Here is a 22138-nt window from a genome sequence, read left to right as displayed (position 1 = left end):
TCCCACAGCCTTCACGACTAGACCTCTCAGTGGTTTCTTGCTCTGAAGAGAAGAGTCGATTTCTCCTTTATGTATCATGATCATGACTAATTCTCATCCCGGTCCTTCCCTCCCTCCTGCCACCCCCAGAACCCACCCCCCACCCCCGCCCCAGGCAGGCTCCTTGTGGTGTTTGGATGCATTTCGTGTTTCCTCTCTTTGCTTAATCAGCCCTGATTTTCTTCATTTTAGGGCAGGATGCTGAACGGGCTACATTAAAAAAACAAACCTCTCTCTCTCTCTATTTATAAATGAGAACTGTTGGATGAACACCTTTGACATATCAGCCAATACCAAGCAAGCTGAGGACTCCAGACACTCTGTGACTGTAACATTTCTTCAAGGGAAGTATAGCGTCTATGGAGTTCAGAGGGCACGTTGTTTGGGGAAAACACATATGACATAAAGAAGAAGAAGAAGAAGAAGAAGAAAAATTGAGAATCAAAAAAACACATACAAAAAAAAAAGGCAACTTTTCAAACAAAATAACCTGAGACCAGACGGGGAGGCTGAAGGGCTGGGAACTGGACAGAGACGCTGCGCTGCTTACCGATCCCCGGGGCTTTCCAGCCCGAGGGCGCCTGCGGCAGGCTGGGGCGAGCGGTGTGCGGGGGCCTGGTCCCCAGGGGGCGGCTGGGAGCCGCCACGGAGCATCTCTATCTGTCATTCCTTTAGCTATTTAGGGACCAAAGGACCAAACTTTTTATTGCAGATGTGTAGCTCTATGTCACACACAGGGGGGGCGGGGGAGCACCTCCTTTCTGTCTCCTGGCTGTTCTCCAAACAGCTTAGAGCGATTCTATGAAAAATATTAAGAAAAAAATTAAAAAAAAAAACCCACAAAAAACTACAAAAACACACAAAAAAAGGAAAAAAATAATGCTTACATGCTTTTAAAACAGCAAGATAATAGTTCTTTGATACTTCGAGAGGCGCTTTGATTACCCTCATTCAAGTCTTAGACACTTTCCTATGGTTTTCTGTATTATATGTCTGGACGGAGCTGTTAAGAGGAACACATTGGTGGATATTTGGGAAAAGCAACAAAAATATTAAAGCTCCTTAGCTGTAAAGTGTGAGAAAAACGAGGGGAAAAAAAGGGACTCACAAGGCAAGAGAATCGTTGTGAAAAGTCTGTAAATGCTTCTAACTTTTCCCCCTCTTACAAACATAATAGTTGTACAGAATTTTAAAAAAGGAGAAGTTTAAAATACCTATATAATAGAAGAAAAAAATTAGAGGAAAGCAACAAATAAAAAAAATAATAAAAAAGGAAAAAAAAACTTATAGAAGTTAGCATTACTGCTAAAATCCCAGATGTTGTAGGACTGTACTTTTTGTAGAGTTTAGACTGAGCATCAATCCCTTCTCCCTGCGAGTGAGTGCTGTCGGATGACGACACCGTTGACCCCGAGGGCCAGGCCAATGGCCCCAGACCTGCGGGCTCCTGGCTGCCCACTGCCCAGAGGCCGCATCAGGGCAGCAAGGCCAGCCGCCCTCACCTCGCTTCGCCGGAGCTGTGTGCTCGCTCGCCGCCCTCCGAAAGCCCTGGACCTCCGCTTCACTCGCCTTCCATGCTTGCTCCAGAGACTTTCCGGGCAAGGGGACCTGGGAACTTTCATCTTAAGACAACTAGACAATACACACACACACACGTACACACACACACACACAACCTTAAACAAGAGAGAGAAAAAACAATCTTTGAAGAATTTCTGAAACTGTTTACAAGGAATTTTGAAAAACAGGGATGTTTAAATGATGCCGGCTCTGTTTTTCTGTAAATAAATTTGCATATTTTGTAGGACTTTTAATTGTAATGATAGAGAAAAAAAAACAAGGAAAACTATTTAATGAAAGCACGATATTTATCTTTGGTAAATGACTTTAGAGCAGTTAAAGACATTGCTTAAAAAAAAACTCAGAATCAGAAAAACACTGATTTATTTAAGAACGCGTATATTTTAAAGTATGACATATTTATTATAATTTATTTGCGCCGTTGGGAAGACTTGCTTTGGCATTTGCCCTGTGGCCCTCCCCATTGGCCGATGCCAGGTCAGCGTGAGGCCAGGGGGCGTGCGGACCTGCCATGTTTTTCCTGTTTTGTTTTAGCTGGTTCCTCTCGGACCTCCTGCCTTTCCTTTTTCTTTTATTTTGTTGGTTAATTATTCTTTTTAAACTCTTCTTTTTCTTTCTCTCGGCTCCTCCTTTTAGGATGTCCAGAGGTTGTAAACAAATCAAAACAAAACCGCTGCAGTTCAGTACAACTGCTCTTTTCACACTCAACTCCCTAAAACTCCTTGTAACCTTCTGTAACTATTGGATGACGCTTTCTCCAGCTTAGCCCTAAATAAAGCACAGTTTAAAAAAAAACAACACCCAAAACACACAACAAGGCTCTTTTTCGGTTTGTGCTTCTCAGAGTCTGGCCAGCTGTGTCTTGGCCCAAGGGGTTTCCTGGGCTGGGAAGCAGGGCAGCCAAGGTCTCTGTTCCAGGCATGGCTAACCAAGAGGAGGGTGAAACACAGGGCTCCATGCGACTTGTGTCCGTTCTAGAAAAGAAACCCTCTGTTTAAAAACCACACACCCAGTGACTCCTGTATGCCCAGCACATGGGAGAGCGAATACAGCTTGTTAACCTCGGGGGGGTGGGGGGGGGGGTGGGGGGGTGGGGGGAGGGGGTTGGAGATACCTTGAAAACTTGCTGAAAACTATCCAGTCAGTTTGCACATGATCACAGAGTGATTGGGGGCCCTGCAGCTCATCCATCACCCTGGCTGAGAACCCCTGGTTCGTAGTGTTAAGAAAACCCAAGACACAGTCCTCATTAATTTCTGCTTATGCTCTATGGCTTACCTTCCTCTGCCATCATTCTAAACCTTTCATCTCAAGCTTAATGAAAAGGAGATGCTTGCACAAGGCATTCCCCTGACTCACCAAGTCCTTTGGAAGCAATCCCAGTGGTGGGGCCATTTCAGGAGTAGGGACTTCAGTTCCCTCATGCTTTTTCTAAGGGCTGGCTTCGGCTTGCTGGGCAGCTGTGCCCCTGCACAGTGTGGGGGGAACTGTGGCCTTCCCCAGCCTTACCCAAAGGCGGCCCCAGGCCTCCCTCCAGCCCGTTCCAGATGGCACTTTCAAAGGCCTTTCTGCTTTTCATCTACCAGTTTTCCACATTCTTCTCTCCCTTCTCCTCTCCTTCCTGTGTGATGCTCACCTGAAAAGAATGTTTATTGAGACCTTTCGGTTACTAGCACCCCTCTCTTTTCCTGTTCTGAGCTGGATCTCACCTGCTGCACACACAGCAGCAATCGAGCAAGACACATGTCCCAGTGCTTCCCCACCCACAAGAGTGACCCAAACCCTCGTGGACAAACCCGCAGCTCCCCCTGGCATGGGTCTGCAGGGCCAGTGGGGTGGAGGGGGGGAGAGATAACCCCCGGGTTGAACCCAAATGAGCAGTCTCACTCTGTAAGGCAGATAGGGACATCTGGGCAGTGAGCTCAGGAGCCCCACTCTGCCCAAGGTGACAGTATCAGACTTGTGGATGCCATTCTAGCTCCCCAAATGGAACCTGCCCCAAATAAACACTCTGAGCCCCCACTGATGCCCCACCTTCGACAGACCACTCCCCAGGCACTCAGATCCCAGTCCCTGTTGACTCATGCTGCCTAAGGGTTAAGGAAGGAAAGAACTAACCAGATACCTGAGGCAGGTTCCAGAACTCTCAGTCTTCATATCCCTTCCCTCCTCTATCTCAGTTTCCTTAACTGTTTTCTTAACAGTTCCAATTTTACCTTTGAGAAATGGCACCAGCTGTATTGACTTAGGCACCAGTCCTTTTCTTCCCTTCTCTCCTTGATTTTCTGGGTTGGAAATGAACTACCTAAAGGTGAGTGAGAAGTAACAAATGTGCTGCGAATGAGCCCACGGCTCTCCCTGCCTGGGAGCACCACTGGCGGTGGGGAAAAAGGGGGCATGGAAGGAAAGAGACACAACCCAAAGACCCACACAGCTCTTATTAGTGAGGAGGGGGAATTCAATGGAAACAACTGTAACACTTATTAACATTTTATGCTGATACTGGAAGTTCAAGAACCCCCTGAGCTGTGTCAGCTCTTTCCCCCAGCACACTAAACTCTGGAGAAAAACAAGCTAATTCTTAAGATCCGTGCCAACTGGTTCTCCATCACTCAAATTAAGGGGTGATTTTGTTCATTTCTGAAGGTCCTATCCTCCTCCAAGTGAGGCGTGGAGGTTCCTCTGTCTCCGGAGTCTCCTGGAATCATCTTTGCCACCATCCTTCTCTCCCTGCCTGTTCTTGGGGCCCAGCTCAGGGGGCAGGGGCCCTGGGCTGGCAGAGATCCAGTGGGCCCAGGTGCTGCCAATCTTGTGTCCCTTCCAGTCTTCCCTTGGGGTCCAAAGAGGGAATCCAAAGCAAGGCAACCAAGGTTCACTTTCACCCTGCATGACAGGCGAGGCATGGGCTTCATGAGCAGTCCTCCCACTCCCCAGAACTGACATGAGGGCGCTGGGCCGACCCAGCACACCTGTCCCCTGCCCTCCAGTCCTGCTCAGGGCCTTGGATCCCACTGTTGGGGCTTTTTCTTTGTGTTAGACTTGGGTCTCACTTAGTTCTGCTTTTTAATGAAAATTACCTTGGGATAGGGGCTGCAGGTGTTCCCTAACCTGCTCAACCAGAATGTTTGTGCACGGACCAAGGGTCCTGTGCAAAGACCGGGGCTGGAGTGATGAGGTCAGTGACGAGCCAGTGCATTATGGGTATTCTCTCTAGTCCCAGAAGTAACCCTGCAGGAGCACTACTGTTTAGAAGAACAATCAGAGACTTGGGATGGTAAGTAACTTGCCCACAATCACATTGCAAGAAAGTATTAGAGCCCAGATTAAAAGTCATTTGTGCTCATCCCCCATATGAAGTGCCGCTATTACAGAACTACAGAACCTGAAACATACATAATTTTATCCACCAATGTCACTGTCACCCCAGTACATTCAATAAAAGAAAGAAAAGAAGTTTCCTGACATCAAAGCAAAAGACCACTGCAGGCTCCCGTGATAGAACTGGGCGGGGCCCAGGAGAGCCAGGGGAGAGAGGCAGGTAGCCCAGCCTCTGAAGGAGAAGGAGACACCTGGGCCGAGTGGAGGAAGGAAGGACTCCAGGCCTTTTGAAGAACCACAGGATGTCTTAGGTAAGCGGGATTATATGTAGGAGCTCCTGGGGCCTTATTTAAAAACAAGCCAGTTACTGACTGCCAGGCACCCCATCTCAGTTAATCTCCCCCACAACACTGGACCCACTTTACAGACAGGCTGCAGGTGTGCTGAGAACCACAGCCCCCTCAGGCAGCTCCCGTGCTCTACCCACTGCGTTACAGGGAAGAGGTTACCTGTTCACAGCACATGCACAATGCCTCCTCCCAGGAAGCTCTTCCTGGGCTCTCCCTTCAAGCCTCAGAGGTGCACAGTGGGACCACAGGACAGAGCAGAGTGGGGCTGTGCTGGGGAGGCACAGACCTCTGCTTCCTGCCTCGCACAGGGAGCCCTGTCCTGGGTCTTAAAGGTTGGGCCCACCTCCCAGGCGCAGGAGCTCTCTGCTAAGTGCTGGGGAGGCGAGGGGAAGCGAGAAGGCCAAGGAGCGACACGCCCTCAAAGTCACCTGGATTAGAGGACTCAGCAGTTCTCTTGATTCTGCTTTCAGCCATGGGCAAAGCCACCTGCTGCCTAGCCCAAGTGCCGGGGCCTGAAGAGGCCTCTGGGCTCCAGGCAAACCTACTTAACCAGGGACTGGGAGCATCTGCACTTCCACCACTCTACTCAATGCCTGGCACATAGGTGCTGAGTAATGTCTGCTGCATGCATAAAAAGCGGTGTGGAGGGGGGATTGAATGCTTCTCACAAGCCCCTTTGGAAGCGCCCCAAGCCTGGCACACCCTTAGCACGTCTCCTCTGCCCCAAGCCCCCCAACCCAGCTCTGACCAGGGACCTGAAGACAGCCCGGTAGTGCCGGTGCCCTCAGTACCTTGTGGGTTCCTTGGATGACAAGCATTTGGGACAGGGTCTGATTGGGGCCCTCCAAGGGGGGTAATGGACACAGATTCTCATGCTATTCCAGGTTTCTGACCACTTAAACTCCCCCTGACCTTAGCTCAGGGTCTGCCTGCTCAGGGGCTGAAGCTCAAACAGAGCGCATTCCCACTGCCCTGCGCTCTGAGGCAGGAGCTCCCTCCCCAGCTGGAGGCCCTGTGGACAGGAAGTGATCCGGCACCTTCTCTGATGGGACTCCTAGCACTGGGCTGGCCGGAGGGCAGTGGGGCCCAGCGGAGACAGGGTTTAGTGGAATGTGCCAAATCATCATGGGCGCTGTAACTGTGCATAAAGGATAGATGAGAAACAATATTTACATGATCTCAAGTATCCCTCTCCATCCCCCCCCCCCACACACACACGATGTAAATTGCAAAGGAAAGCTTGTAATTGTTCAGTGGAGGAAGCTGGCCGGCATCAACTTAACCAGGTAATCAAAGTTAGCATCACCTGCGATGAAAGAAATGGCGACGCTGGGCCTTGCTGTATGATTTACAGCATTTCTATCCTTGCTGAAAATGCAGAGTCTGAATTTAATTAGAAGGAAACAAACAAACCTAAATTGGGGAACATGCTACAAAAGAAATGGTTTGTACTTGCCATTTACTTTTAGCATGTCAACTAAAAGCAACTTATGATCATACATTTGATCCCGGGCTAGAATTTATTTTTCTTTTGTTAAAAAGGGACATTTGAGCCCTGGCTGGTGTGGCTAGGTGGATAGAGCCTCTGCCTGCTGACTGAAAGGTCCCAGGTTTGATTCTGGTCAAAGGCACATGCCTGGGTTGTGGGCTCAATCCCCAGTAGGGGGCCTACAGGAGGCAGCCGATCAATGATTCTCTCTCATCATTGATGTTTCTATCTCTCTCTTCCTCTTCCTCTTTGAAATTAAAAAAAAAACCCACATATTTTTCAAAAAAATATTTTAAAAAGGGACATTTGAGGCAAGGAAACCTTTCCTTCAAAAGGAAAGTTCAAAAGGAAACATTGCAAAATTGAAATAAGGTCTGCAGATTAGATAATGGCAGCATATTAATGCTAATTCCCTGATCATTGTACTATGTCTGTGTAAGAGAATGTAGGAAATATATGCTGAACTGTTAGGGGAAAGAAGCATATTATGTCTGCAATGTACTCTCAAATATTTCAGAAAAGAAGTAATCGTGTGTTAATATATGTGTGAGAATAAGTAGGTGAGGAGTATTTGGGGTCCTTTGTGTTATTTCCAAAACTTGACTGTAACTCTGACCTCAAAGTGGAACATTGGCCAGTCGCAGCATCAGCTGGGGAGCTCTCAGTGCCTGGTGCTTGGACAGGCCAGGAGGAGGCGAGAAAGAAGAGACCAGCGTGCGCCCCCCCTCCCCCCCGCCCCCCCTCCCCCCCCATCCCTGGAAAGCACTGGGAACCTGAAAGGAGGAACCCCCTAGCATGCACATGAGAAGTGGGTGCCATGGGCAGTGTCTGCAGCCCCTCAGTGAGATGCCCCCAGCCCTGGCTCCTGAGGGTGCCTGTCCCCACTCCCCTCCCAGGAACAGCCTGCCCAGCCAGACAAGATCATCTTCAGTCCTGAGGAGAGAAGGGACAGATTAGAAAATACTAGAGGTGGAGAGTGGAGACTGGGGAGGGGATGGGGAGAAGGAAGGGTGGTGAGTGATCCACAGGACCCTCATGGGGAGGTGGGCCACAGCTCAGGGTCCCCTCTCCAGAGCAGCTCTCAGCCTTGTCTGGGCCCGACAGTCCTAAGGCTGGGCCTGGAGAGTCAGGCTGTGCAGGCAGAGCTGCCAGGACCTGGCCCAGGGGATGAGGCCATGGCTCTCCACTCCTGGGAAGGCAGCCAGGCTGAAGTAAATGACACTCTGAGACTGGGCAGAGGTGCCCTGGGTGTCCTGCTGGAGGCCAAGGAGGGCCCTGGGAGCGCCGCCTGAGGAGGTGACATGGAGCTGGCAGGCAGAGCTGTGCGTGGCTGTCATGAGCCCCCAGCCCTCCATGCTTCTGAGGGGCCCTCTGCCCCTTGCCGGCCTTCAGGTTAATGATGACACACCGATGTGTTTAAAGTGCTTTCAGCTGTTTGCCCAGCAGGTGCATGAGCCTCCCTTCATCGCCTCACATGTGGACTGAGTCGGCAAGGCAGGGTGGTCACATGCGCTCTCTGTGTTTTGCAGACAGAGGCAACGAGGGTGCATGGGGGCAGAGCCCTGCACAGGGTCTCACAGCTATGGAGGCAGAGCCAGGACTTGACCCTAAGCCTCTGACGGAGCACGAGGGAAACTAAACGGTTGCCAAGTCCCAGAACCTTTGCAGGTCTCTTTCCACTGGGCCTCGCAGCTCCTCCAACTCCGCCCTAAGCGCTCTTCCTGGAGCTCCGTCTCCATGCCTTTGCCCAGTGTCCCATCTTCTAGGGAAATTCTGGGTGATCCCACTCAGGGTGGTGCCCTGACCCTGAGAGCTCACTGCAGCCCCAGTCCCAGCTGCAGGAGCCGGGGTCCTGGGTCGGGGGGCTGCCTAGAGCATAGTGGCCAGTCCAAATGCTTCAGGTTTTACCGGCTCCAGTGATTCCTGACCTCTGTGGATTGCAGGTTCTTTTGAGAATCTCGTGAAAGCTATGAATCCTCTGGTCCAAGTGAGCATCCAGGGAGCAAGCTGAGACCGGTGATGAGAGAGGACAGCTCCCACCCAGACTGATGCTTTAGAAGGGATTTCACATCACGGGAGAGAGAGCTTTCATTTCTGATAGAGCCCCACTCAGACACCTCCTCCTGGGCGGGCCCCCACAGAGGCCACTGGGTCCCTGGCCCCATTTCCCTGCTCGAAGGTTCTTCTTAAGCTCAGCTGGGCGATTTCAGGGCTGCACCCCAACCAGACCCCCTGCAGTGGGGGCACCTGCTTCCCCCCCTGGGGTAGGAAGCGAGCAGAGAGGAAAGCTTCGTTGGGGTCATGTCCCCAAGTCCTTTCCCAGATTCACTGCTACTCAACTATTTTTCCTCCAATGCCGTAAATCTCCTTCTGTTATTCTCCAAGTTGATATAGTAAGCTGTGTCATTTTGAAAGAAATACATAATGGTATATTAGAGGAACATCTCCTCATTCATGCTTAGAAAAAATTTATTACAATGTGAGAAAGTCTGAATAGCGTGAATTTATTATAATGATTTAACACTTCTGCACTTGAGTTAAGAATGCCCCTCCATAAATAACTGTCTCTGGAAACACAGAAAATTTACACAGTTTACCATTTCCCAATGTTGTATAAATCCACCAGGCTTAAATCACCTCCGCGGGCAGAGGGGGGGCGGGAGGGGAGGAGAAAGCCCAAAACTGGACTGTGAAGTTCATCCCATGCAGGGACAAGGAGACGGGAGCAACCTTCCCCTCCTCCAGCTCCCTCAGCCCAGCACCAGACCAACCCTCGTCAGAATGCGAAGGGCTGAAGGGTGGGGATGGAGAGGATGCGGGAGACACAGTTTATACCCGCAGAACAGGTGGCCTCCCTGGGCCTCGGCCATTCTGTGTGGTGACCCCGAGCAGAGGACTTGCTACGTGTGCGCTCACCTTGGCCCACGTGGCCTGGCTGTTCAGGCCGAGTTGCGATTCTAAAAGCCATCCACCTGGGAACACACTAGGCCGAGGCAGTGATATACTGCCATGGGGAGTGCGGGCTCAGTGGCCAGACCGGCCACTGACGGGACGCGGGAGCTCACAGGGCACATTTCCTGGGACTCTCTTCATCTGTGTAAGGAAAGTGGTGGGTTGTGTGGGCCACACGGTCCAGCCCCTCCGTGGAATTCTGTGGCTCTGGAGTGGGATGGGGATGAGGTTAGGGTAGGGGGAGGGGTGTGCATTTTCTGGGTGCTCGCTCATTCTCAGTGTGTGTGGAGGAGCTGAAGCTTGAGGGCTAGAAGGTCCCACTTCCGAGGGGAACAACGAAACCCCAGGGGCTTCGACAGACCACCTAGAACCACAACTCTGAGAAACCATGACCAGTAACTTGTAAAACTGCTTCTCTGGCTGCCGGGTTAGTCCTTCCCTCCCCCTGAGGACTAGGGTGTCACCCTCACCCCACTCATTTCCAGCTTGTTCCAAGCTCAAGGGGGACAATTAGGGGCAAACATTTCATACTGCGAGCTGGTTGCATGATGGTTCTACTCTTGCCACCTGTGCCTGAGGGGCAGCTGCCAGCTCCTCGCTCAGGTGAAGGTGCAGGCTGCTTGGGAAACGGGCAGGAGGGGTCTCTGGCTGCCATAGGTGTGGCCTCAGAACTGGGCATTTCCGCACTCAAGCCCGCGCCCACATTCTCCCAGCGCCTATAGCCAACTAGGCGGGAGCATTTTCTGTCTCAAAGAGCAGAGGCAGAAAAGGCTGGGTGTCCATGTGATGGGCATGAGCTGGAGTTGACCAGGGCCACCTGTTAGGAGGTGGCAGCCATGTCCTTTCTCTCAGCGGACCACAGCTCCCGTTGCTTTAGCAAGTACTGAGGGAAAGGACATTCAGGTGACCTGGGGGCTCTGCTCTGATTTACAAGCCGTGTCCACTGATCTGATGAGGGATTATTCAATATCAAAGCCACACGGGGACGATGACCATGGAGGTAATTTATTAACTTAAAACCTCATACGTATATGAACAGTTGCCCACGTTAGAAGGAAGGAATGCATGCCGAGTGGAGATGAGGTGTGCGCTGGGAGTGTGCTCAGGCCCCAGCGCCGCAGTGACTGTGGGCTTCCTCCAGCTCTGCTCCGTTAGCCTGCCCCTCCCCAGAGCCATGGTGCTGGAAGGGGCCGAGTGAAAAGTGTCCCTCCCTCCCCATGACATCTGGGCCTGGAAAAACACAAGTGTCACCCTGGGAGGGTGACTGTTGGCAAAAGCATCTCCTTGATTGGCCTGGGCTTTCTAAATCAAGCACTTGGCTCTATGTACAGAGCTTGAATTCACATACTTTGCCCCTTTTCCATTTTGCAAACATTGACTGGCTTTTGTCTCACAGAATGGTGGGTACGAGGGGGGTAATGTTACGACACACTACCCATAGCACCTCCTATATGTGTCCAGTCTTGCCCCCTTTTATTTTTAAATACTTTTATTGATTTCAGAAAGGAAGGGAGAGGGGGATAGAAACATCAGTAACTTACTGGGGATTGTGCCCGCAACCTGGGCCATGTGCCCTTGACTGGAATCTAGCCAGGACCCTTCAGTCTGCAGGCCATGCTCTATCTACTGAGCCAAACCGACTAAGACGTGTGTCCAGTCTTGTTTAGGGGGAGCAGCTAGAGGCTGGGCAAGCAAATCACGACCAGTCACTTCACAGAAAGGAAAAGGCAGATTCCTATGTGCCAGACCCTCTCTCGGCAGTTAGTCAATTCATAATGAAAACATTAGATTAGGTACAAATTCACATCCCACTGACACCCAGGAAGTGCCCCAGGATGGATACACATGGCTGGGGATGTGGCATGTGAAAAAAGTTGATGGATGCTCTGCTGAAAATCAATCTTTGCTCTCCCAAGCTGCTCATTAAGGAGAGGTAGAGAAACAAACTCCATTCTGTGGCATGTGACCCCCCAAACCCTCAGTTTAGATCCCGCTTATGACTCTTCTAAAGGCAGACAAGCTTCTTAAAGAAGCCACAGCTCTCTTCTCAGTCCTTCTGGCATCCTGTGACGTTGGAGGGCCGAGGACACTGGTGGCCGGAAGGGAGGAGTGTGGTGTGGATGATCCCTGGGAGTTGGGTGCATTTAGGTGGTCATGACATCTGCAGTGAGAATATATGGCTCTGGAAACCTGAGAAAATGCCCACCCATTTTACCACACCAAAGAAAACCACTCCACACGCTTTCTGAAATGGGATGAAATGGACTTGGCGACTCTCACGGCAGTGAACTTGAAAAGGACCTGAGTGAAGGAAGGTGGGGGGAGGTGACGGGGCCTCAGCCTGAAGAAGCAGTGCGATTTAGATCTGTCCAGGCAGGGAGGCTGCTCAAGGAGTGGTAGGCTGAAATAAGCTATTTTGATGGAGAATTCAGGGAAGCCACGCAGCTCACTAAGTGCAGCTACCCTGGGGCGTCTGGCCTGGCCTACCGATTCCGAATGATGGGAGTCTTGCTCCTAGTTCAAGCCTGGGGTTGGTGCGAGGGAGAGAAAAGCAACACAGTCATGTAGTAATACACACCAGGGGACATATCTTCCCCTTGATCCAGTGCCTGGAAAGGGTTAAACTCACTGGCTCTATGCGGTCATCACCCAGCCAGCAGCCTGAGAGGCCGCTAGAGCTATTGTAAGCTGAAGGATGGAGGTCCAGTGGGAAATGGAGAGGCTCTGTTTGGGGTGGTGGAGCATAACCAGCTGAGTAGAGGTGGCTACTTGGAGGCATGGGACATTATCCCTGGGCAGCTAGGGTCTTGGATCCTCATGGAAAGAGAGGGAGGGCCAGAGAAAGCCTACCAGACTGCAGGAACTGAGGCTACTGTCCCTTCAGTGGTGTCTTCTCCAGGCACACCCATGGGACACTTAGATCAACAAAATACCAAGAGATTACTCTTACCCAGGCTTCTACCTCCACTGGTGCAGTCACTCTTGTGTGAGTGCATGCGGGTTTCCAGGGGTGGGGTGGGTCCTGTGGGTCCTTCCCTTGGCCCACTGAGCCCTCTTGGTTATGGGATGCACAGCTGCCAGGCTGATGACCAACGAGCCTGACTCACACTTGGCCTTCAGTGTTGCTTGTGATAACAGGTGCACCAACTCCAGCTTCAGAATTAAATGACTACACACTGAGATGTAGGTGCGGAGAGAACAGGGTGAAGAGGTAAAAGGAACTCTCTGCCTGAAATTGCTTGTGTTACAAGGGGCTACTTTTATATTGGAGGAGTATTTCCGTAGATAGGTTTTCTTTGTGTACAAAAGTGAGCCAACCTTTTCCAGCAAAATATTGAGAAGGAAACACGCTTGAAGCAAGGCTGCATGAGCAATGGCCTCCACCATGCAGAAGTGTCCCATGTTGAATTTTCTCATCTCTGTTTGGCATAGAAAGGATACTGCCCTCCATCCCATCCCCCTTAATGTGTTACCTACTGATGAGTCTGATCAGAACACCCCAGGGTTGTCAGGACGATTTCTATGTTCAATACATAACAGAATGCTAGTGAGAGAGGGCCCTGTGAAAGGAGAGACACAATTACTTGCAATTAAAAATTTAAAATCCCAGATCGGTGTAGTAAGAAACCTACAAAGTTCTTGTGGAAATTTTGTATCAACTGCTTTGATGTCAAATGAAAAAGATGTCTTCCAGAATTTGATTCTCTTGTAGGTCATCGGGGGTCCTGCCTGCCCCCATTTTCTTCCGGGTTGATTTCAGTGAACTCAGTTGGCAAGTGCTGTGATTCCAGGCCCTGGCTTCTCTGCAGGGATGGGGCTGAGGTTTAGAGGCAGACTTTGGGCTCAGAGATTGAACTAAATCCAACAGAGATGTCTCATACCTGCAACACACACAACCAGACAGAGAATGATAAGACCAGTGGAACACAGAACCCACGGAGCCCACAGAGATGGCTACCCATGGCCAGAATGGGGCATCTGGTGCAAGAGGGCCTCCCAGGAGCACTTCAGGGAAGGTCACAACAGAAGGCCCCCTCTGTCCATCCATAAGCTCTTCACTTCCGCTCACTTCTAACATCCTTTCTTTTTTAACTTTAAAAAATTGTGATTACACTTATTGGGATAACATTGGTTAACATTATATAAATTTCAGGTGTACAACTTTATAACATCTATATACATTTTGTGCTCAACACCGGAAGTCTAGTCACCTTCCATCACCAAATTTTGGCCCCTTTTACCTTTTTCATTCTTTGCTCATCCCTTTCCCCTTTAGTAACCATCATTCTTTTTGTCTGTATCTAAGAGTTTTTTTGTTTTGTTCATGTGTTGCTTTTTGTTTTATATCCCACTGAGTGAAACCATATGGTTCTTGTCCTTTTCCTTCTGATTTATTTCACTTAGCATAATAATCTCAAGATCCATCCATGTTGAAAATGACAATATTTTGTCTTTTATTATGGCTGAGTGGTATTCTATTGTATATATATACCACACCTTCTTTAGCCAATCATCTGTTGAAGGGCACTTGGGCTGTTTATAATGTATTGGCTATTATAAATAACTAGAGGCCCAGTGCACAAAAGTTGTGCATGGGGGTTTGTGTGTCCCTCACCCCAGCCTGCACTCTCGCCAATCTGAGACCCCTCGAGGGATGTCCTACCGGGATCAGACCTAAACGGGCAGTCAGACATCTCACAATCCAGGACTGCTAGCTCCCAACCTGCCTGCCTGCCTGATTGCCCCTAACTGCTCACCCCCTAACCATTGATCACCCTCTAACCACTCCCCTGCCAGCCTGAATGATGCCTAACTGCTCCCTCTGCTGGCCCAATTGCCCCTAACTGCCATCCCATGCTGGCCTGGTGCCTCCCAAATGCCCTCCCCTGCAGGCCTTGTCCCCCCCCAACTGTCCTCTCCTGTAGGCCTTGTCCCTCCCAAGTGCCCTCCCCTGCAGGCCTGGTCCTTCACAACTGTCCTCCCTTGCTGGCCTGGTCTCCTCCAACTGTCCTACCTAGCTGGCCCGGTCACCCCTATCAGCCATCCCTTGCCAGCCTCGTCCCTAATGGCCCTCCCCTACAGGCCTTGTCCCTCCCAATTGCCCTCCCCTATGGCCTGGTTGCCTACAACTGCCCTTCCCTGCTGGCCATCTTACAGTGGCCACCTTGTGTCCACATGGGGATGGCCATCTTTGATCATATGGAGATGGGCCATTTTTTATCACATGGGGTGGCCATCTTGTGTGTTGGAGTGATGGTCAATTTGCATATTACCTCTTTATTATATATGATGCTAGAATGAATTTAGAAGTACACATATCTTTATGAATACTAGTATATCTAATGGCCATCTGTATGTTTTCTCTGGAAAGACATCCTATGTCTATTCAGGTCCTCTGCCCATTTTTTAATTTGTTTGTTTTGTTGTTGCTGCATTGTTGAGTTGTATGAGTTCTTTATATATTTTGGATATTAGCCCCTTATTGGATGTATTGTTTGCAAATATCTTCTCCCATTAGGTTGGCTACCTCTTTGTTTTGTTGATGGTTTATTTTGCTGAGTAGAAGCTTTTTAGTTTGATATAGTCCCACTCATTTATTTTTCTTTTTATTCCCCTTGTTTTGGGGGCTTGGATAACTATTGTTAATCCTACTAGATATCAATTGAAATATCACTACTTCAGAGAGGACTTCCTTAACCCCAGTATGTAAATTAGGTTGTCCCAGTTATTTTTTTTCTCATAATAATTTGCTTTACTTTATAGCACTTCTCACAATTTATAATTATTTACTTATATAGATTTGTTTAACATCTTCCTCCCTTATTACACTGGAAGCAATATAAGAGCAGAAAGCACTGTATCCTAAATGTCAAGTACTCAATAAATAATGAATGAAACTACCTGATCATTATTTTCTTAAATTTTTTAAATTGTTCAAATAATATAAGAATATGACTTCATTATAAAAACTGAAATACATAGAATTATACAAAGAAAAATGAAAGTCCTCTCAACTCCCTATCCTCCAACCAAATGCAAACTCCGCTAGGCTTCCCAGAGAGCACTGTAAACAGTTTAGTATATGTACTTCCGAATCTTTTTTGTATAATTAAATGCATTCATGTAATTACACAATTAGACACACATGTATTTACAAACTTAAACTGAGCTTTGCTTCTGTCCTGATCTATGATCTGCTTCACTTACTGGAATGCTTCGGAGATTGTTCCACAATCGTGCATATGGACCTACCTAATTCCTGGAAGCTGCAGCAGGGTTCATTTTATGGCTGTGCCATTGCTCTCATTTAAAAGAATCCCCATAGCTTTTATTATCTTAGCCTCGCTAAATTTTGTATTTAGCATTCCTGTTCCATTATCTTAAGGGGGAAAAAGTCAGTATTTGGCAATTAGTGTTGATTTAAGGACAATTTGCTTGAAAACATTTCCTTTACAGAATGCCTTTCTTGAACTTCCTTTCTACCACATTCACACAGATAATGTCAACATAACTTGCATCAATCAGAAAATAAAATGGGAAGACACAGTGAAGGTTTTAAGAAATCTCAGGTAAAGTAGCTCAAATTAGGTTTGCTTTTATCCTGCCATAAACTAGCCAGGTTCACAAAGATCTAGTATCTCCCTTCCTTTCAGAGACATTGAATTCAGGTGTCTATCAGTGACCTCGTGTGATCGGTAGTTTTTTCATGCCAACCAGTGCCCACAGTCTATGAGCAGGTATGAAGCTCAAGTGTTGTTCTGGTGTGGGGATTGCAGAAGTTAGAGCTGCTGTGAGTTCTCTCCTGCCTTCCTATTGCAGAAGTTATAGAGACAGTTAAACAAAGTGTTGGCTCGAAATTTTGACTCTTATCTCTATACCAATTTTGTGGTCCCAACCTCCAGATTTACAAAGTCAGTATCATCTATTGTGTTGGGCTTTCAAAAGTGGACCTGTCCAGCTGCTGTGGCTCAGTGGTTGAGCGTCAACCTATGAACCAGGTCACGGTCTGATTCCCAGTCAAGGCACATGCCTGGGTTTCAGGCTCAGTTCACAGTGGGGGCACGCAGGAGACAGACGATCAATGATTCTCTCTCATCATTGATGTTTCCATATCTCTCTCCCTCTCCCTTCCTTTCTGAAATCAATAAAAATATATTTTAAAAAGACTGCATATATGAAATTTAAAACACACACACACACACACACACACACACACACACACACATCCTGTGAATTCTGAAAAACATTTGGTTCTGAGAGTTTTGGATGAGGGATGGAGGACCTGCATCATTTTTCCTCCCCCTGGCTCTCAGTCCTGAGTTAAGTCTTCACATGAAGATACTATCATGAACAGAAATTGACTTCCAAAAGTTACCCAATCTTCTTCAACAAGACCCACCATTCAAGGTTTGTGAGTTATCTATTCTTGGCTTTTTACTGTTGTTGTTTGGAAGTTTGTGTTAAGGACTGTCACAAGATATGCAAGCAATCTACATGATCTCAAAGATTTTGATATAGAAAGCAAATTTGGGCAAATCTGATAATTTGTACAACTATAAAAATAAAATTAAAAAAGAATTTCTTTTCTTCTTGTCATTGTAGCAGGAGCTATATACATAGATTAAAACAAAATTACCACCCCTTTGTCCTATGCCTGCACTTTAAGTATTGGAAACCTTGAGGTAACTGACTTATTTTCTAGCATCCTAATCATCTTGTGAAATCATGATGTTAAATAATGGCCATTTAAAGAAAATGTTCTCTTTTCCATGGAAATGTGACTTCCTACTAATTATGAATTAAAGCCTAATTGAGTATGGCTGGAAGCCAGAAGGACAAGTAAAATTTATAGAGCCCAGTGTCGGTGATGTGAGAGAGAAGCACTGTGAGGCAGCCCGGAGTCAGAGGGTTACTGCGAGGCTCCACGGGCAAAGCAGCGAGCTGCCCGCTGGGAAACGTAATGCAGAAACCGGGAGCGAGAGGAGGAGTGCTGGCCTTGGACATGACCAGGCCACAGTGACGCTGGGTGACCCTGCTCCTCAGCATGCAATTTTAGAAAGTTCAGGGCACGTGTGGATAAGCACTCATCCCATTTTATGCTACCCGTTATTGAAAACACATTCCATAACATAAATAATTCATCAGTGCGTTGTTTGAAATTTAAGATTACAAAATTGAACGGTAGTGTTCTGTTTTATGACTGTTTGTACTTTCAAAGAGAAAGAAAATATGGATAGATGGACTTTATAACCTTTATATGAACCTATTAGAAAGAACAACCCAACAGAAAAGAAACAACCTTATCCTCTACACACACACACACACACACACACACACACACACACACGGTGTGTGTGCCACAGGCGGTTAGCTTTAGGCTTCAGTAAAGCCAGGTGTTTAGTGCTGACACAGGGACAGAATGACTGGGCAGTAAGGAGTCCTACTCGCTCTCAGAGCCACAGGAGAAGCTGGGAGATTAGAACTGATTGTGAGCAAGTGGAAACAGGAGTTCTTTGGGAGGAAGATTCTTCCAATTTAAGATAACAATTATATCTTTCCATCCTCTTGCCACAAAGAAGGTGGTACAGGCTGGCAGAGGGCAAACTCATGAAGCATAATCGGTGGGTGTATGGTTAAAGGGCTCGCCTAATTTGTCGGTATTGCAGGATGGTGAACTCTTGACTGTTTTCCTAACTCTTAATGTGGCTGCATGGAGAAGCATGTTTGAGTTAATATGTTAGCCCACTAGCCATTGTCTATGACACACACCTAAAGTAAACATTAGAGATGGGAGAACATCCAGCCATATGAGAGTGTGCCCAATGTGACTGCTACTGGTGGCCGGGGGGAGGGAGGGAGGAGAGTGCAGGAAATTGTACCTGATTTACCAGCCCAACTACCTTTAGTGCTGGGAGAATTAGAACAATTCAGCAGAAAGGGAGAAAGGAAGGGGAGCCACCCGAGGAGAAAACTAGTGTAGCCAGATAGAGTGGGAACATTTCAGTTGTTGCAAACACATGGAATGGGAAAAGCAGGAACTGATGAGGAAACATCAGTTTTAACACAGCATTACCAAGCCTGCCAGGCCCCGCGGGTTTCTCCCACTGCCCTGGCAGTAAAATAGCCCAGACAGATCAACATCTATCCCAGTTTGGAAGAATTTAGATAACTAGATGACAAGGAAAAGTCCCATGAATTTGATATTGAAATACAAGCGATGTCAGGTAAGAACGACCGAGTCTAAGGAAGACTGATGGGAAGACCGGGATTTTCTCGCTCATCAGAGCTGGCCCTGGGCCAACAGAGAAAATTGAACCTGACATTCCCTGTTTGGGTCAGAACCACTGATAAATGGAAGGGATACTAGGTAAAAAATAAGTAAATGGGTTATATGAAGGTGAAAATCCAGCCTTATCTTGGGGTCAGAAGAGAGACTCAGAACAAGAGAAACACTCTTTCTTAGCTCAGCTTCCAGATGCAGTCTGAGTGCGAAAGCCACCTCTACTTTGGGAGGACAGAGTGGACTGGAAGCAGCAGGTCCGAGCAGATCCTTGGACAGTGCCTCTGCCTGCTGCACCCTCAACCAGGAAGAGCCGCTCTATCACCTTTCCTCCACAAAGAAATTCATTCTACTTGCGAGATTTAACTTTAACACACATTTTTCTCATCTCAAAGATGTAGGAGTCATATTTAGAAAATGAGACACATTTTATAGCAGTGACTTACATCTCAGATTATATTTGTACACAGATGCAATAAAGAAGAAGAAGAAGAAGAAGAAGAAGAAAAAGGAGATTAGTTTCACCAGAAACACAATCACACTATTGCATTCCTAAGGTAACTCATGAGAGAAACATGGACATTTTCATTCCAACAATCAATCTTGCTAACAGACAAATTTAGGCAATTTTATTTATCACCACTAATTCCTACCTGCCTCTTTTTAATTTATTCAAGAAATGGTTAATGCAAAGAAGAGTGTATGCTTTTTCCAGGTAGTTTATAATTTAGGGGAAAAAAGTCTAAAGAAAGAGAAGTGTATAAGAAGCAAAGGAGAAATCTACTAAATCTATATATATAAAAGGCTAAGTGTCTGTCTGTCTGACTGGTAGCTATGATGCACATAGACCACATGTGTCAAACACAAGGCCCTCGGGCCAAATCCGTCCCGCCAGGCCTTGCAATGTGGCCCGCACTGCGCTGTCATCACTGCACTCTGCTGCGTTTCCATCACAATGACAGTTTATGACTGTTCAGTAAACCATTCGGCCTGCGATTTAGGCTGGATTTTAGATTTTGGCCCCTTCTCTGATTGAGTTCAACACCCCTAACATAGACCATCAGGTGAAGATGCTCAATGCAGTAGCTGCCATGACGTGCACTGGCCATCCTATATAATAAAAGGCTAATATGCAAATCGACCACGGTGGAACGACCAGTCACAATGGTGCACTGACCACCAGGGGGCAGATGCTCAATGCAGGAACTGGCCCCTGGTGGACAGTGTGCTCCCACAGGGGGAGCACCACTCATCCAGAAGTCAGGCTCAGAGTTGGCGAGCACAGCGGCGGTGGAGGGAGCCTCTCCCACCTCTGCAGCAGCGCTAAGGATGTCTGACTGACAGCTTAGGCCCACTACCTCATATGGCTATCCTCACCCATATGGAAATCCATATTAACTGAAAAGAGTGATTTTTTTTCTCCCCTTAATAACAGGTTTTTTTTTTCTATCTCTGTCTGGAGATCATAAATGGATAAACTTTACTTTCTTCAATCTAAAATGAGTGTGACACTGGGATTTACCCTTTATGCAACAGGAGTAAAGAGAGCACAAAAGACTATGAAGTCTGCAGGGCGTGAAATTAAAATCTTCCCATCGACACAAAAGACTCCAGTGAAACAATTCTGCAAGCCCAGTGTGACACCTTCTGGTTTGAATAAAAGTCAATGCCATGTGACCTATAGTTTGTACACCAGTAGAAACAAAGTGCTGTTCACAAAAATATTTATATTGAAGGAAGAGACAGAAAATTGGGGCAAGCTGTGGGGAAGCAGAAGCTTACTTATGGGGCAGCCCTGGGTGGAGGAGCAGTGGGAGCTGCAGAGCGAGCTGGGGGCATCTGTGAGCAGTGCAGATCCGCCCACTCCCAATGCTCCTGATGTCCAGGGGCCTGGCTCTGTGTTCCAGGGCCAGTCCAGTCAGTTCTGCATGCATTGGTTGGCTCTTTGTAAAGCACGGTTTGTGTTACAGTTATGATCCACCTCTCAGCTTTCAACAGAACCCAGTGCTTTCACCCCAGTCCACTTCTTTCCAACCATAGCCCAACAGACGGGAGCTGTGTGTGAGCTCTGTCAGCTGGTCCACAGAGAAGCTGATGCTAGGAGCAGCCCATTTCAGTCATGGGTAAAGACCGTGAGGCCAGCAGACATGGATGGGGTGAGGGACACTGACAGGACCTGCCCCTGAGATAGTAGGCTCAGTGCGTGCTTCCAACCCATCAACAGAGCGCATCTAGAAGCATCCTGATGGGAGTCCACACAGAATGCCATTTGTGGCAGAGTCCATTCTTCACGTGGTAGGGCAGGAGTCCCAAGGTGAGATACTTGCAGCCTTCATCAAGTTATATGCAGTGGCAAGTATGTGACTGCGATGGTTTTGCCAGGCAGACTTCTTCCAGGGCACAGGGAAGAGACAGCCCTTGATAAGATATAGCTTCCCATCCCTTCCCTCAGCATGGACTGGCATGGTGCCCAGCTCTAGCTCTTACAAGTGCCTCAGCAGGGTGACTCAGAGCCCCATAAAGACATCCCCAAGATGTGACTCCCAGCATCCTTTTGTTTATTTAATGCATGATGTTCAAAAAATAATCCTGCTGGCTGAGCATGCTTTTTATCTTATCTTTCCTATATATTTTTATTATTAATATGAACATTAATCAAAAGGTTGAAAGGAAGAATTCTTCATATATGCTAAGAAACACGACTGTAACACGGCTTTTAAAAGACATGCAGCCGTATACGAGGCCTGTGTGCTTTCTAGCTTGCTGTTCTGGTGTTGGGTTGGGGCCCTCTGTTCTGGCTCTAACACTGGCTCTGGTTTCCAAGTAGCCCATGTCCTGTGACGGGGAAGCTTGAAGCGGGGTCCCTATCTTAATACACATCCCACCCATCCCAGAATCTCCCAGCTTTCCCAAAGGAAGCAGCAGCCGCTCCTACATAACAGTAACCACTCCCCCTGCGCCTGCCAAGAGGCTTCCAGTCCAACCAAGCGTTCAGGGCTGAGTGCCAGGCAACACGATGATAATCTTTCAGCCTCGGTGAGTCACACTCAGAATGCACCCATGGCAGAAAGAAAAGTGATGGAAGCATGCTCAGTAAACAGGTGATGCGTTGTCAGTTACTCTTGAGTT

The 22138-nt window shown here is 48.0% G+C and overlaps 2 protein-coding genes across 53 annotated transcripts in view; one reads left to right on the top strand and one right to left on the bottom strand.

Moving 5' to 3' along the window:
* Window positions 1-2415, top strand: part of CELF4 (CUGBP Elav-like family member 4) — a 264155-nt gene extending 261740 nt beyond the window's left edge. For all 49 annotated transcript variants that reach the window (XM_036419587.2, XM_036419561.2, XM_036419601.2 and 46 more), the window contains one exon: window positions 232-2415. Coding sequence is in view for 6 of the 49 variants with exons in the window: in XM_036419567.2 (XP_036275460.1) it covers window positions 232-258 (27 nt within the window). In the remaining 43 variants the exon portion in view is untranslated. The remainder of the gene's footprint in view (window positions 1-231) is intronic.
* The window catches only part of KIAA1328 (KIAA1328 ortholog), a 161067-nt gene that overhangs the window by 1887 nt on the left and 137042 nt on the right, over window positions 1-22138 (bottom strand). For 3 of the 4 annotated variants that reach the window (XM_036419544.2, XM_036419548.2, XM_036419546.2), the window contains one exon: window positions 13320-13610. The exons of the other annotated variant lie outside the window; for it this stretch is intronic. In XM_036419544.2, the coding sequence (XP_036275437.2) occupies window positions 13400-13610 (211 nt within the window). In that variant the 3' untranslated portion in view covers window positions 13320-13399. Of the gene's footprint in view, window positions 1-13319; window positions 13611-22138 lie in introns of those variants that run through there. 4 annotated transcript variants of the gene reach the window in all.

The sequence above is a fragment of the Pipistrellus kuhlii genome, unplaced genomic scaffold (genome assembly GCF_014108245.1).
Source record: "Pipistrellus kuhlii isolate mPipKuh1 unplaced genomic scaffold, mPipKuh1.p scaffold_m20_p_6, whole genome shotgun sequence".
Classification (NCBI taxonomy): Eukaryota; Metazoa; Chordata; class Mammalia; order Chiroptera; family Vespertilionidae; genus Pipistrellus; species Pipistrellus kuhlii.
Note: the sequence above shows the minus strand (reverse complement) of the source record. Positions and strands in the feature narration are given on the sequence as shown.